A 15,345-nucleotide genomic window follows, 5' to 3' on the forward strand; every position below is an offset into this window, starting at 1 on the left:
GGATGAAATAACTTCTGTGCCTTCATCCAAATAAAACTCCCTATTCCTGTTCAATGCAACAAATGAACAACAGCTCCCAGGGGAAATAGCTAGGAAAATGTTAGAAGATGTTACAAGGTGTTCGAAGGTGTTATTTAAGATCCAACCCTTCACCAAGCCTCCTCTTGGTTTGGGCTCAAAGGGCATGGGGGTTTCTCCATGGGGAATTGGGAAGCCCAAGGATCAGTGCCAACACACAGAGCTAAATCCTCACCCAGGTGCTCCTCCAACATTTTTTGACTGCTCAATGGCACAACCTCATCAATGTCCCACATGTGGCTGAATCCTCGGACCACTTACATCCAGCAAACTGCTGTCTTCTCACCCCAGCTACTAATTCCAAGGAGAAACTTCGCTTTTCATCTCAGAAAGAGATGTCTCAAGCTGTCCCTGCATTTCCCAAGACTCCATGCAATGTCCCCAGATGTGCAGGTGGAACACCCAGCCCAGCCCACAGCAGCATCCCCTGCCCACAGCAGCGTCCCAGCCCCTGTGGGAGATGCTCTGGAGCTAGCCAGGAGCTCTGGGTGAGCCCTGCAGGCCACACTGCCCTGGCCAGCCCTGACTGACCTCCCTGTGGCACCAACTCCCCCAGTGGGGTTTCACAGCACTTCCTCAGAGGGATGCAAACCCCCAGGGCCTCCCTCCTGGGCTGGTGAGGAACAGCCCAAGGCAGGGGCTCCACTGCAGAATTTTAAATCCCAACACTTACTAGGACTCTGCTTGTTCCCCCTCTGTTACCCTCCTAAACCCACCCACTTCTGTCCTCTCTAAAGTGTGACAGACATGAGGACAGCGGCACCACAGTGTCACCTCTGGGCACACTGTGATGCTCCTGGGGCTGCACCTGGAGCCACAGCTGCTTCATGGCCACCCATGCAGGAAAAGCCCAAATGTTTCCTCCATGTCACCTTGTTGTGGGCTTATTTATTTTCCTTCAAGTCATTTTTGTCTCTTTTTTTTATTCCTGGAAAGACCTCTGTGAGTGTGGGGTAGAAAAGCAGGAACAGCTCTGCATTACCTTGTAGTCCCCACCCTGGAATTGTCACATAACCAGTTAAAAATTACATTACTGGGGACACAAGTGTCCATTCCAGTCCCTTCCCTGCTTTTGGAACTGTCTGGGAGCGTCATAAATGCTCCTGGAATTTTAGCAGACTGCTTTTAACCCCAAACACACCCCAGCACCATGCACCATCCGTCTGTCCACCTGCTCAGCAATTCAGCCAGCCCAGCTGCCATTCCAGCTGCTTGGATTTGCCCATCCCTAAACCTCGCAAGAAAATGACCTTGATTAAAAACCAACCAGAACCAAGGCATAGAACCCAGCCAGTTCCACACCAAAGCTCTTTGTGCTGCTCCTTCGGTATTGCCTCAGGATGAAGGTTTTCTTTGGGGGGATGTAAATCAGCTGAGGCATTTTGTGTCTCTGATCACATCCAAAATCACAAATGTCATTTATTTTCAGACCTGAGGTTTGGCTATTGCTCAAATATCTCATAATCATGTCTCAGTGCTGACAGACCGGAGCCTGAGCACAGAGCTGGCTGTGGAACCAGCTCCTTTTAAAATCCAACATCAAGGAAAGGAAGGAACAGTATCACATCCAATGTTCATTTATTATCATTTTAAATTTGGTTTTACATCTTGTTTGGGTTTATTTTGTTCAGTTTTCTGTACAGGAGAAGTGCCAGCTCTCCTGTCTCTTGTTTGGCCTCCTCTGAGCATCGGCAGCTCTGCTTTGGTGCCTTTCCAAATCCCGTTGGGGAAAGGCTGCGCTCGGCAGTTTGTGACAAAAAGAGTTTATCGGGCATTTCATGGGAACAAACAAAACCAACTGGCTCAGGCATGGACAGAACCCAGACATCCATCAGTTCTTTTCCCAAATAATTGTTCACACTAACAATTTCCTGCAATGACGGGGAAATTTCAGGTCTACAGACAACAGAAGGAAAATGAGAACTTAAAATGCAGTTTTAAAAGGATAAGAGACACCAATTTGGTGCCTTTCTTCACCTGGGCAACTTTTCAAGCTGTTCCAAGAGATCTTCCCCGCCAAGTCACTTGGGATGATGCCTCTGGGTGCCATTGTGGCAACATGGGGCCCAAAAGAAGCATATCCCCAAAAGCAGTGTCTCCCCTCCCCACCCTGGCCGTGCTCTTCCTCATCCCTGTGGACATCACACCTCACTTCTGAGTCACCTCCCAAACACCAACCTCCGAGACCAGTTCCTGCACTGTCCCAAGCTGGAAAAATGCCTGAACAGGATGATTTTTGCATCAATCACCCCAAAAGTCCAGGGATGGAAGAGCTCCACTGCACAACCTGAATACTGGCAGCACAGGAAAAAGCCGTGATGGGAAAAGCAAGGAGCAAGCAAGGATGATGTCCCAGCACAGCTGGATCCTCTCAGCATCTCTCTCTCCTTCCTTATTTATGGTTGGAGCTGAATCCTCCTTGTTCATCTCCTTGGCAGAGGATCAGAACTCATCAATTCTCCATTCGCCACCAAGCGTCATGTTTCTTCCCAGACATTTTTTCTTAATTATCTGACAATAAAACAACTTAAAGGGGGATTAATAAAAAATCAGAGAGGCAAAAAAACAGCCATCAGTGTGCTTAAAAAAATAAACCTCTGTGGGCATCCCATCTCACTGCCCTCATCCCCATGTGGACTTGAGAGCATCAGGCACACGTTTTGAGGTGAAGAATTCAATAGTTTATGGGATTGGCCAGCTCCATCAGAGATGTTAAATGAGGGATTCAGGGATAAACCAAGGATTATGTAAAGCAGATCTTTAAGGACAATGTGTTTTCCATTCAAAGATTCGGGCATGTCTAATAAAAAGCGATTGATGTCAGAGCAATGGGACTCTACCAGCAGTGCTGGGTTTGGGGGGAATGAGGCTCAAAATGGGAAAATAACCAGCTGAGCTGTTCTTAAGCATTACAAAATGCAGGAGGTGGGGAGGGGCTGGCCCCAGGAGCCTGCAATGGACACAGGAGCAGGATGGTGGTATAGTAGGAGTCCTAGTAAAATATCTGTATTGTATTTGAATATCTGTACATAGGCCTTGCCCTGATAAGCCCAGGTTGTTCTTGATGGGCTGCAGCTGTGGCTAGTGAAGATAACTGGGATAAAAGGGGCTGGGCTTGGCCAGTCAGGGAGAGCCTGGAAGGAGCCCTGACTAAGAAGCAGCAACAAGCAGGAGTCTGTGATGTGAACAACTGCCCCCAAGAAATATCACTGTAGAAGGTATGGGACTTTAGAAATATGAAAGATAACAACAAGATAACAACATGGTGGCTGCAGAGATTGGAAGAGGCAGAAAGGTCCGGGCACACAGGAGCTCAGTGCTGAGGGCCGGGGCAGCCCCTCTGCCGCCTTCCCCCACGGGGGATTCTGAGCATCCCCTTCTCTGCCTGCACAAGGAAGATGTTTTGCAGCTTGTTTGCAAGCCTTGTCCTTTTGGTGCATCCCAGCCTCCTGACCTGATGTCCAGGGGATCCAACAGGGCTTGGACCACATCTAGCTGCCCTGGAACAGGCACGGAGATGCAACATCAAAATCCCCCCTCAGAAACCCTTCCCAGAAATCTCTCCAGCCTCAGCTTTCTTATTTTTTCCTAAGCAAAGCAGACACACACCTTCCATTTCTCCACCAAAAAGGGAAAAGGCAATAAATTATTATTCCCCTTAATTAAAAGGGGTGTCAGTCTTATAAGCAGTTAATTAATAATTCCACATTAACTTAATTAAGCACTGGGAGATCTCAAGGCAGCACAGTCCACATGAGGCTCCTGGGCTCAGGCTGAACCTGCTGGGCTCAACTCCTCCTAAACCAGGAGATAAAATCTCTGTCCTCAACAGGATTTAGGGATGAAATCCCAGCAAATGCCACCCTGGTGTCACAAAGGTGCTTGTTCCCACCCTGCATCCCCTCATGCCTGCAGGAACAAATCCAACTTATCATCAGAACTCTTGCTTTCCAGCCATGCCCAAGTGTGAACAATTGCAATTAACTGATGGCTGTAAATCATGCTATTGTGATAAATCAGAGCTCGTTAACAATAACAGGGGTTAAAACAGAGAGGAGCAGAGGACAGCACTCCTTCCCCCTGCCAGGTGCTGGGCAATCATCTCCTCTTCCTCCTCTGCCCACCCACTCCTAAACCCCCAAGTGCAAAGTGGATTTTCATGAAACGCTCCTATAAAAAAGTGCAATTCCAGGATGTGAAGTAGTCATTAATCACCCGGAAATTGTGCTTGTTACAGGAGAAACATTAACAAAATAATCATAAATCGTCTGCCAGCTCTGATTTGCGGGAGCACACGTTTGCAAGGGGATGGAGAGGCCTCTCATTTGGCTTCTGTAATTAGTGATTAACCCTTTGCCATGCAGGGCAGAGCACAGACCCAACCAGCATTCTACACCATGGATTGCTCGTGCATCCCCCCAACACAAAATATCTGAGGCATTCCTGGCGTCCTTGGAAAGCTGTAGGTTTTGAGGTTATTAAAATCCCATCATTTTATTGCTGTGGTTAGATTAAAATGATTAAATGATTGAAATGTCCAGCCATGCTGGAGGCAGCTGGGGAGGCCCCTTCCTGCCTGGAGGTGGAGGTGCTTCCAGGACCTGGATGTGCCCAGGATCCCAAACCAACCAGGTGGGAAAAGGCTGTTTTGTCCTGTGACTCTGCTGTCCTTGCAGTGCCATCACATGGGAGACTTTTACATCCACCTACAAGTGACCTTAATGCTCCTTATAAACTGAAGAAGTCGGTGAGAAAAGTTCTTTATTAGTCTCTCTTCTCTGTGCTGTCCAGAGGCTCTGGTGGGAACACCCCTGAGCCCTCCAAGGCATCCCCAAAAGCAAATCATAACCTAGAAAAGGCAGAAAACCTGTCACCAGCACTTTGGAAGAGAGTTTTTTCCAAACCTGAACTTTTCCTTCATCTTGAATCTGAATTCACACCTCAAAGACTATGTTGCTTTCCTTTTTTGTTAAAAAATGATGTGAACATATCAAGCAGCTTGACTAAATTTTCTACTTAGGATCATGACAGTCTTAGGGCTGGGTCACCTGAGACAGAAAAGATCCTGCCCTGAGCACCTGGCCTTGCTTTAGTACCCACCAGTATCCGTCTGTGCTGGATCCCCGCAATGGGGCCAGGCTTGGGACGGCCTGTGAGGATCCAGGAGGGATCTGTGGGGCTGAACCAAGCAATTCCTCCCCTGGACATCGATCCTTTGCAAAGCAATCCTCTGTGACAGGTCTATCGGGAAGGCAGGAGGCTCTGCTTCTCTTTTCCCCCTCTGATCTATTCAGTTATAACTGGAAGACTAAATGAGACCTTTCCTTCAAGATAATTAACAAAACATTGAATTAAATTACTGCCGGGAATTTTTTCCTCACCATTTGTGTCAGGCATCTGTTGTTTTAAGTAATCATGTGACGAACACGTCCCTGCAGCTCTCCCGGCCGGGAGTGTGTCTATCCCAGACAGGACCGGGCAATAAAGCAGAGAAAATGGACTTTTCTCCCCAAAATCACAGAACCATGGAATGGTTTGGGTGGGAAGAGACCTTAAAGCTCATCCCATTCCACGCCTGCCATGGCAGGGATACCTTCCACTGTCCCAGGTGCTGCCAGCCCGTGTCCAGCCGGGCCTCGGCCACTGCCAGGGCTCCAGGGCTGATCCTGGAGGTGTTTACCGATCTAAATGATTCCATGATCCAGTGACCGCTCGGACCGAGATGCTCCTACGCCCATCAGCGCTGCCTGCCTGCGCAGACCGGGCACAGTCAATAACTTTGGAGCGTTTTGGGGACAAACGGGCGGGAAGCGACCGCGGGGAGGCCCCGCCAAGCCCTCGCCCCCTCCGCGCACGGGCGGCCGGGCCGCCTTAAGCCGCGGGGGCGGGGCCTGCCGGGGGCGGGGCCAACCCGAGCGTCACCGGCGGCAGCGCCGGGCTCAGCCGGGGAGCGCCGAGAAGTGCCGAGTTCAGCCGAGCGGAGCCGAGTTCAGCCGAATGCAGCGAGCGGCAGCGCGGGTGCTGCGCGGGGCGCGGACCCTCAGAGTGCTGACCCCGCCGGCACGGACCGTCCGAGTGCTGACCTCCCTGGTCCGGACGCCACAAGTGCTGACCTCCCTGGTCCGGACCCCCCCGGTGCGGGCACGGTCGGCCTCGGCGGGGACCCCTCCGCTCGGGCTGCTCTATGAGCAGCACGGGGAGGCCGCAGCCGTCGTGCAGTAAGGGGGGGACCCGGGGTGCATTGCAGGGGGTGCAGGAATGGGGTGGGTGTGAATGTGGGGGCCATTGCAGGGAGGGGGTGCAGGCGTAGGGCCAAGGCTGGGGGGGCACAGCTGGGCGGAGATCTGGAGCTGCAGGGGTGCCGAGAGGAGTGGGGGTGCAGGTTTTGGGGTGCTTTGGGGGTGCAGTGCAGGGGGGTCAGGAGTTGCCCATCCCAGATCTAGAGGATGGGGATGGGTTGTAGATCCCTGCGGGACCCCTGAACATGCAGGGGGACTGGAGGATCCTAGGATGCCCCAATGTTTTCGTGGTGCCATGGTCTCACATTCTCATGGGGATGATGCCTCCATATCCCCCACCCTCCGGCTGCTGCTCTGTCAGTTGGTCTTAACCTCATGTGTTTCTCAAAAAGCCCATTCTTGTTTAATTTGGGATACGACAGAGAGTCCAAGCCTCAGCATCGCTGTGCCCCAACTTGACCCTGGGTTGCATCCCACTGATGGGTCTTCCCTTTGAGATCTCAATTTAGGGACTAAAGCAGCATCACAAGCATTTTTTGGGACAGCTGCTGATGCTCAGCATCAAAAATCCTGGAAAGGAGAAATTGTCATTTAGTGGAGTTTAGGCCATTTTTTTCAAGGGAGGAAACTGAGCTCCTGCTGCCCCTCTTGAACCAGCTCAGTTCACGCTGATACATTGTCCAGGTGCATCCAGACACCAATCCCCTGGTTTTTTTGGAGGACTGTTGCTCTTCCAAATGATCATTTAGTTGTGCAATGGTGCTTGTTAACACTGCTACTTCCTGAGATTTGCTGTTACCACCCCATTGCTTGTGCAAGACTGGTCTTGCTTTGTGCTTTGTGACTTCTCCCTTTTCACAGATTTCCAGAAATACCCCAGTTTCCCATAACGCTCGAGCGGGGCAGGATGAGCCGTAAAATCCCCAGCCAAAACCGCAGCTTTTTTACACAACCTGCCGAGTTTGTTAAGTTTAGTGAGCATCTCTGGGCTTGGTGACACAGGATTGTTTTGGGCGGTTGGCTTTTAGCAGCCTTTTCTGTCCTTCTGTCTAACAGAAATCTGATTGTTTTGATAGGATGAGGCCTACAGTGCTGTTAATTTAGGTGTAGGTGATACAGGCACCCTCCAGCTTCAGCCACAGCACAGAAGGCATCAGCAAACTGGTGTTGATGCCCTTTTCCTTTGTGTCTCCCTGTTCAGACTGAAGGACCTGGAAGTGCCCAAGCTGGGGGACTGCGATGTCCACGTCAAGATGTTGGCAGCACCCATCAACCCCGCCGACATCAACATGATCCAAGGTAGTGTGTTGGATCAATACTTTGCACGTTGGCTCTTGCAGGATGCTCTGAATTGGAAGGGACCCACGAGGATCTCCAAACCCAACTCCTGTCTCGGAGGGTTCAGAGATGGCTCCTGGCACGGGGATTTTGGGGTATGAGGGGGTCTCCAGCTCACTTCCAGCTTCCCGACAGGAACCTACCCCCTCCTGTCGCCGCTGCCTGCCGTGGGGGGGAACGAAGGTGTCGGGGAGGTGCTGGAGGTTGGGCGCCACGTGAAGGCTCTGAAACCTGGGGACTGGGTCATCCCTGCAGACGCCGGACTCGGTGAGTTCACCTCAGCACTGAGTCCTTGCTCACCCCCCTTGCAAAGCATCTTGCCAGGAGATTTTTGAGGTGCTGGAGCCCATGGGGGGTGCCCAGGATTGCCCAGAGAGCAAACTCATGGTCAGCTCCTGTGTGAGCTGCTGTGGGGATTTTGGGGGTTCCAGAGCAAAAGCACAGCTCTCCAAAGCACCATATTTGCAGGGTGTGGGTAGAGCCATGAACCCCCGCACTTACAGCAATTACACCTGATGGAATGGGACTCAAAATGGGGAACAAAACTCCATTAGGGAATGGTGGGTGAGGGAAGCAGGAGCTGGAACCAATGTGAGACCAATCATAATGAGACAGGTGGGATGATTGGTTGGGTTATTTCTTACCTATTTATGTCTTGGTTTATTTTCACCACATGTTTTTCTTTTAAATTAATTAATTTGTTTTTATTTTATTTTTAATGTATTTTTTAAAAGCAAGCTCAGTTTCTGCTGCCCAGCCCTGGTAAGGGATGCTGCTCATCCTCCACAGACACAGGGACGTTCTCAAGAAGGATGGGGGTCCCCAGGGAAGGGGCTTCTGTGCACAGGACTTAGCATGCACCCTAGAACACCTGGAATAGGAGCAGTGGCAATGCCATTCGTTATGCCAAACTTGAATTTTACAATAATCTTCTGTAGCATAGACCCTTTATGGGATGTCTGTGCTATTATAAAGCATTGCAGCAATCTGTATTTCTCAGGAAATAACCACATTTTGTCCCATCAGCTTAGAGCTTCCCTAAAGACCTGGGATAAAATATTTCACACAGGCAAGGTCATGGTGGCCTCTCACTGTAGTTTTCTCTTTAATAATGCTCTGCTGGGAAAGTGTGCGAATTTATTTCCCAACAAATGTCTCCCATGCTCCTCCAAAATGCCAATGGCCTGATATTTGCTGGTTGTGGTTTAGTGTCACAGCTTGTTCTTTGCCTATTTCCTCTTAAAAGACTTTCTGCTAAATGAGAGAAGGAAAACGATAGAGTTAAGAGCCTAATGGGGTATTTTTAAGCATAAAACCACTGTAAATAGATGATAGAGGGTTAAATTAGATATAAGCATAGAGGGAGTAAAGCTGACTAAATTGGCTTGGAATATATGGGCTCATCCATAGGATGGAGAGTATTTCCATTATCTCTGCACACATACCCAGGGAGCCCCAGTCCCATTATCCCTCTGGGAAATGATTAGGCTTTGTTGGGTGATAAATCTTGGCAGGCAGTGAGGAATCCATTCCTTGCCTCTTGGAGCATTTTGATTCTACCCATATGGGAACCCATTCCATAATTCTCTCTCCAGGGTCTAGCTGGTTCCCAGCACCTGATGCTGTGCTGCCGAACCTACAATGTGAGCTGATGGTTTTCCTTTGCTTTCCCCCCTGCTGTGCCTGTGCCCGTGGTGCTGCTGTTCCCAGGGACGTGGCGGACACGGGGAGTGTTCCCTGAGGAGATGCTGCTGAAAGTGCCCAGTGACATCCCGGTGCTCTGCGCTGCCACTCTGAGCGTCAACCCCTGCACAGCGTTCCGCCTGCTGGCTGACTTCGAGAGCCTGGCGCCCGGTATGGCCCCGCCGTGAGGGAGCAATTCTACACGGATTTCCCGGCTGCCTCTGCAGTGGAATCTGGGTTTATTCACATAATCTGAGTTTATTCCCATCCAGGTGACTCCATCATCCAGAACGCCGCCAACAGCGGGGTGGGCCAGGCTGTCATCCAGATCGCCAGGGCCTCTGGCATCAAGACCATCAACGTGGTGAGGGACAGGTGGGTCCTCTGGGGAGGAGCGAGTCTGGGAGCTGGATCTCATCATCCTGCCCATCCAACCCAGGATTTTCTCCCATTTCCTCCTCCAAGTTGTTCTCCAGCCTCTTCCCTGTTGTCCCCATGCAACGCCAGAGCAAAAGGAAGGGGAAGGGGGAACTCTGCTTCCTGGCTCATCTAGTCCTCTTTTTTTATCTCCTTTTACCTCCCCAGACCTGATCTCGCAAAACTGGTGGAGAGGCTGATGGCCATGGGTGCTGACCATGTCATCACAGAGGAGATGCTGAGAAAGCCAGAGATGAAAGATATATTTAAGGTACCTCAATGCTGATCCCACTAAGAGATGGTCAAGGGCTGTTGCTGCTGTTCAGCACTGCGGGGAAATGCAAGGATGATGGGAAGGACAAATTTCTCTCTAGAAAAGGATTTAGCTATGATGTGGTCACAAGGGTTTTCAGGTGAAGAGAGAGGTGGGAATGTTGATTCCATGTTCAGAAGGCTTGATTTATTATTTTATGATATATATACTACATTATAACTGTACTAAAAAGAAATAGAAAGAAAGTTCTCAGAAGACTAGCTAAGCTAAGAATAGAAAAGAATGAATAACAAAGATCTGTGTCCCGGCAGAGAGCGAGAGCAGCTCTGCCGTGAGTGGTCAGTAAATCCAAACATCCACAGGAGACCAATCATGGATCCACCTGTTGCATTCCACAGCAGCAGATAACCATTGTTTACATTTGTTGCTGAAACTTCTCAGCTTCAGCAGGAAAAAGTCCTAAGAAAGGATTTTAATGAAAAGATGTCTGCGACATTTAGCCCTGGTAGTGGAGGGATTTTGCTGCTGCCACAAGGGAAAGATCACAGATTTTGGTTCCAATCAAACTGGGCTTGAAGCAGCCTGGTCTAGCTGAAGGTGTCTTCTGCACATGGCAGGGGATTGGAATGAGTCCCTTCCAACCCCAGCTGTTCCATGATTCTGATGGATTTTAGCTCTACTACTCTCAGCAGCCCTCAGGTAAATGTTGAGGTTAATGCAGATGCTTCATCAAAAACCATGGTCCCATCCCCTAAAGAAGCCATAAAATTTGGGAACCTTTGTCATAAACCCTTGCAGAGCATCCCGAGGCCCCGGCTCGCCTTGAACTGCGTTGGAGGCAAAAGCACCACAGAGATGCTGCGGCATCTGCAGTAAGTTTGGCTGGATGGTGGCTTGGGCACAAGCCTGGGGACAGAAACTGGCAATAGAGGGTCCTGCTCTGGAGTCTGTTGAACTTTTGGAGAGGAAAGATGAATGGAAAAGTGGTTTGGGGTAACAACAGCCATTTGAAGTCTCACGCTGCTGGGGGTAGTTGGGGTTCAGTTGTGAAGGTTCCCCAGGTCCTGGCCAGGTGTAACTGGTGTGCTGAGCTGCAAATTCAGCTAAGGGTGCACAGAAGCAAGAAGAGAGCTTGGAAAGTGGAATCTGAGGGGTAACTGGGGAGCCCTGGGTGCAAGGACAGCCCCAGGGGGGTTGGGGATGACAGAGGAGGAGGTGGCAACTCAGAGCTGCACTTTTGGGGCCACCTAACCCAATACCCCTTTTTCTACTCTAGGCCCAAGGGGACCATGGTCACCTATGGGGGGATGGCAAAGCAGCCTGTGATGGTGCCTGTGGTGAGTACTCCCTCTTTAGTCTCATGTTCTCCATTGCATGTCCCCATCCCCTCAGTACTGTGGGCACCTGGCTCTCCCCAGGTGCAGATTGAGACCCTCCAGCCTTTTTAATTTGCCTGATGAGGTCCATCACAGGACGAGCTGCGTCCCACTGCTGGGCTCTTGGCTTTTTATATGGAGGGTTTGGGCTGCCAAAAAATTCCAGGGGGGAAATGATCCTGCAGGTGCTGAGCATCAAACCTGCCCTGACTCCACACCTCAGAGTCACCTCTCCACATCCCTGGCTCACAAATGGCAGCTCTAACAAGGGGCCTTACTGCCACTTTCCACCACTGTCACGCTGGGTGGGGACACACACGTGTCACTGCCTGTGTGAGGGGACATGGGAGTCACTGGATGCACAAGGGGACATAGGAGTGTCACTGGCTACCAGGAAGACACACAGGTGTCACACATTCCACAGAGTGCCTTCATCTTCCGGGACATGCGGCTCCGCGGGTTCTGGATGACGCAGTGGCGGAAGGACCATGCACAGGGTGAGCTGGGGGGCTGAGGGACCTGAGCCAGGGGGCTGAGGGACCTGAGCCAGGGGGCTGAGGGAGCTGAGCTGGGGGGCTGAGGGACCTGAGCTGGGGGGGCTGAGGGACCTGAGCCAGGGGGCTGAAGAACCTGAGCTGGGGGGGCTGAGGGAGCTGAGCTGGGGGGCTGAGGGACCTGAGCTTGGGGGGGCTGAGGGACCTGAGCCAGGGAGGCTGAGGAACCTGAGCTGGGGGGGCTGAGGGACCTGAGCTGGGGGGGCTGAGGGTCTGTCCCCTGCCAGGCATGGGAGTGGGAACAAACCCCACCCAGCACCATCCTCACTCCCACTCACAGAGCCATCTCTCTTGTCCCAGTGATGCCTTTAGAGGCTGTGTAGAACAGAAGCTGGACAGTGTTAAAGGAATAAAGTAGGGATTTATTAAAAGGCTTCCTTCAAAGGACACGCCTTGGGCAGTACAAGAGCCTGGCTGAGGATATACCCAAGATGGACCATGGGTCCCAAGTTTTCACACTTCTATAAGTTTTGGTCTGTTTCCATATTGGGGTTAATTGTCCAGTTACAGTCCCACCCTCCCAGTTTGCTCTCCTCAGTTTGCTGCTGTTTGCACTTTCTGGGCCTGAAGCTGCAGTGGTGTCCTTGGCTCTGGAGCTGGAAAAGGATTGTTCTGACTGAACCGTGAGGAGAACTTGCTGACACTTTATATGAAGTTCAGAGTTACACACTAATGCAGGACAGAATCTGGAAAATAAGAAAGCTCAAACTTAAGGCATCATGAGGGTGCTGAGACACTGGTGCTGGCCTCAGGCAGGGACCATGCCAGGGGCTGTTCCCTCATCCCACATGCCTGAGCTGGGGCATGTCACACCTAGAGACCCCATACAGCCTCGGGCGGGTGTTCCCAGGGGTGGTGGGTGGCCCTGCATGGCGCAGTGAGAGCTCCCTCCTTCCCCTGCAGACCAGGAGAGCGTGGCTGCGATGATGGATGCCCTGTGCCAGCTCATCCGCAGGGGCCAGCTGACAGCGCCCGCCTGCACCGAGGTCCCGCTTCAGGACTACAGGGCAGCACTGGAGGCCTCCATGAAGCCCTTCGTGTCCTCCAAACAGATCCTCCTCCTCTGACCTGCAGCTCCTGGAGACCTGTCCTGTTCAAATGCTTGTCCACAGACTTGAGGGGGGAAAAGACCCTCCAGATCCATTGAATTTCTTTTTTTCCTTTGTTTTTCACATTTTGGATGCCTACTGAAAGCTTTAAAAGCCTCTGCAGCTTTGTGTGGTAGTGCTGCAAGAGGGAGGCTGCCTCTCACTGTGGCTGGGGGCAGTTTGGGATCCCAAATGATGGCTCGCTCAGCTCAGGGTGTGAAAAGAGCAGCAGTTCCCCCTCAGATGTGCTTTTGGGGCTGGCAGGGCTGTAGTTATCCCAGGTGAAATGTAGGATGGGCAGGGAAAGGTTTGGTGCTAGCAGAGATCTCTAAGGAGAAAAATTTCATGTTGTGGTCCCAGGATTCATCAGGCCAACCTTCAAGGGCGTTTTTGTCTGCAGGGAGTCCCACAGCAGCATCCCAAGATGGTCCCATATCATCTCTGGGATGGTCAGGAGAAGCTGAAGCCACCCACCAAGCTGGATCCTCCAGGACAGAAGCACAGGATGTCTCCTGTGAAGATAGTTCCATTTAGACTTATTTTTCCACAGCTTGGCTGCCTCCAACCAGCTTCTTGGTCCTGACAGTCAGCAGGATGGAATCCTGTGGCTCCAGCTGCCTGGGAAGTTCTCCAGTCTGTGTTCCATCACAGTGACATCACAGTGTGACACCTGTCTCCTGGCAGCAGGAGGTGGAAGATGCAGAAATAACCCCAAAACCCTGATTTCCCAGTGATCTGTTTGAGCCCAGAGCTGAATCCAGCTGTATTTCCATGTGGAATGTCCTGCCAGGGCAGTGCTGTGTCCCAGTGCCCCTGGGAGCAGTACCCAGGGAGGGATGGGGAAGGGGACAGCATTGGACATCCAAATGCCCCAGACCTCAGGTTTTTCATTTGGGACCTTCTCCCCCATGCAGAAATGCCTCTATGGAATGCCTCTGGAATGACCCAGGTGTGTAGTGTCCACAGGGCTGCTTCTGCTGTGACTGTCCCTGTTCCTGGGTGATGTTCTTGGATCCCAGCAGGCTCTCCATGCTGCTCCACAGGATGAGCTATAGGGGAAATGTTCCTCAAACACGTCTTGCAATGGAAATAACCTCCTTTGGGTTGGGTTCCTCAAACTTTCTTTGCCTCAGAACCTTCAGAACCCGGCCCAGGGACCTCACTGGGGTTCTCCCACCTTGTGCCCAGTTCCTGACATGCTCTGAGTGGGAGGACAGCCCAGGAAGGTGTTCCTTCATTTGGGGTATTTTCTGGTTCCTGAGAAGAGGAGCAGAAGAGCAGGGCAGGAATGTTGCTCAGGATTGGAGGGAGCAATGTACAACTGCATGTGCACTTGGAAGAGCAGAACTCTCTGAAATTAAATCCCACTGCCACGCTGGCCACTAAATGGATGTGTCAAAGCCATTTCATCCCCCCTAAAACCCCTCCCAGAGACCTCCCTTAGCAGAGAGCAGGTGTGCCCCAGGATAGACTGCATCAGCATCTCCCTTCTGCTCCTCCATCCCTAATAAATCCCTCAATATTTTGTATTTTCCTTCCCCATGCCAGCATTGGAAGCAGAGCCCCATCCTGTGCCTCGGTGCTTCCTGATCGATGGATAAAGTGGGGAAAAAAGCAAAAAAAGAACCAAGAGATCATTATGAGCACTATTAAGCATGGCATAAACCAGAAAAATTAATGCAGAGCTTTTATCCCCCATTGTTTATTGGGCTCAGCAATAAAACCCAACATGCTTTAGAGAGTTCTTTCACAAAATGTTCCAACCTCTCACTCCTATACCAGAGCACAAAGCAATAAATAAATAAATTTAATTCTCCTTGTCAAATGAACAAGATCATGGCTGGAAATCCAGCTGCTGGTGTTGCACCTACACAATATTAATCGTTTTGGAGGTGATTGTGGGGTTTTTCAAGGGGGTGGCTACTAATGTTGGAATGTTCCAAGAGCCTCTGCTGGGATTTGTTGTGATTTAGGCATCTGACGTCTTAACCAAAAGGATAAAAATAATTCCCCAAAACTGACATTTAGAGTTCAGCAAGAGGGATGCTGCTGAACGGATGGGGAATGCCATGGGGGGACGCCTGGGCGCCCCGAGCGCGGGGATGGGGGACCCCCATCCCTGCCTGCCTTTGGGGTCCCGTCAGGATCAGCATTTTAGGAGCGGGGCAATCCTCAGACCCCGCCAAAGAGAGGGCCCCATAAGCACCTCGGCACCGTCACTAGCGCCCTGCGCGTGGGAAAGGGGGATCGAGGCATCCCCTCCATGGGGCACGGGACCCCCACGGGCAGGCAAACCCC

At 51.3% G+C, this 15,345-nt stretch overlaps 1 protein-coding gene across 1 annotated transcript; it reads left to right on the plus strand.

Annotated features, from left to right (window-relative positions):
- Positions 1-6,075: 6,075 nt before the first annotated feature.
- Positions 6,076-14,881, plus strand: MECR (mitochondrial trans-2-enoyl-CoA reductase). Its single transcript, XM_059488930.1, has 10 exons — positions 6,076-6,296; positions 7,519-7,616; positions 7,791-7,922; positions 9,366-9,509; positions 9,611-9,713; positions 9,924-10,026; positions 10,828-10,901; positions 11,306-11,366; positions 11,830-11,902; positions 12,863-14,881. Exons 1-10 carry the CDS (start codon positions 6,076-6,078, stop codon positions 13,024-13,026), a joined length of 1,173 nt encoding a protein of 390 aa, XP_059344913.1. The 3' UTR covers positions 13,027-14,881.
- The last annotated feature ends 464 nt before the right edge of the window (positions 14,882-15,345 follow it).

The sequence above is a fragment of the Ammospiza nelsoni genome, chromosome 25 (assembly GCF_027579445.1).
Source record: "Ammospiza nelsoni isolate bAmmNel1 chromosome 25, bAmmNel1.pri, whole genome shotgun sequence".
NCBI classification, from domain to species: domain Eukaryota; kingdom Metazoa; phylum Chordata; class Aves; order Passeriformes; family Passerellidae; genus Ammospiza; species Ammospiza nelsoni.

Bases quoted from the DNA above. Each gene is read 5' to 3' on its own strand.
- MECR (XM_059488930.1), top strand. From the start codon at position 6,076: ATGCAGCGAGCGGCAGCGCGGGTGCTGCGCGGGGCGCGGACCCTCAGA. The intron at 10,902-11,305 runs GTAAGTTTGGCT...TTTCTACTCTAG, and splicing joins GAGATGCTGCGGCATCTGCA to GCCCAAGGGGACCATGGTCA. The intron at 11,903-12,862 runs GTGAGCTGGGGG...CTTCCCCTGCAG, and splicing joins GCGGAAGGACCATGCACAGG to ACCAGGAGAGCGTGGCTGCG.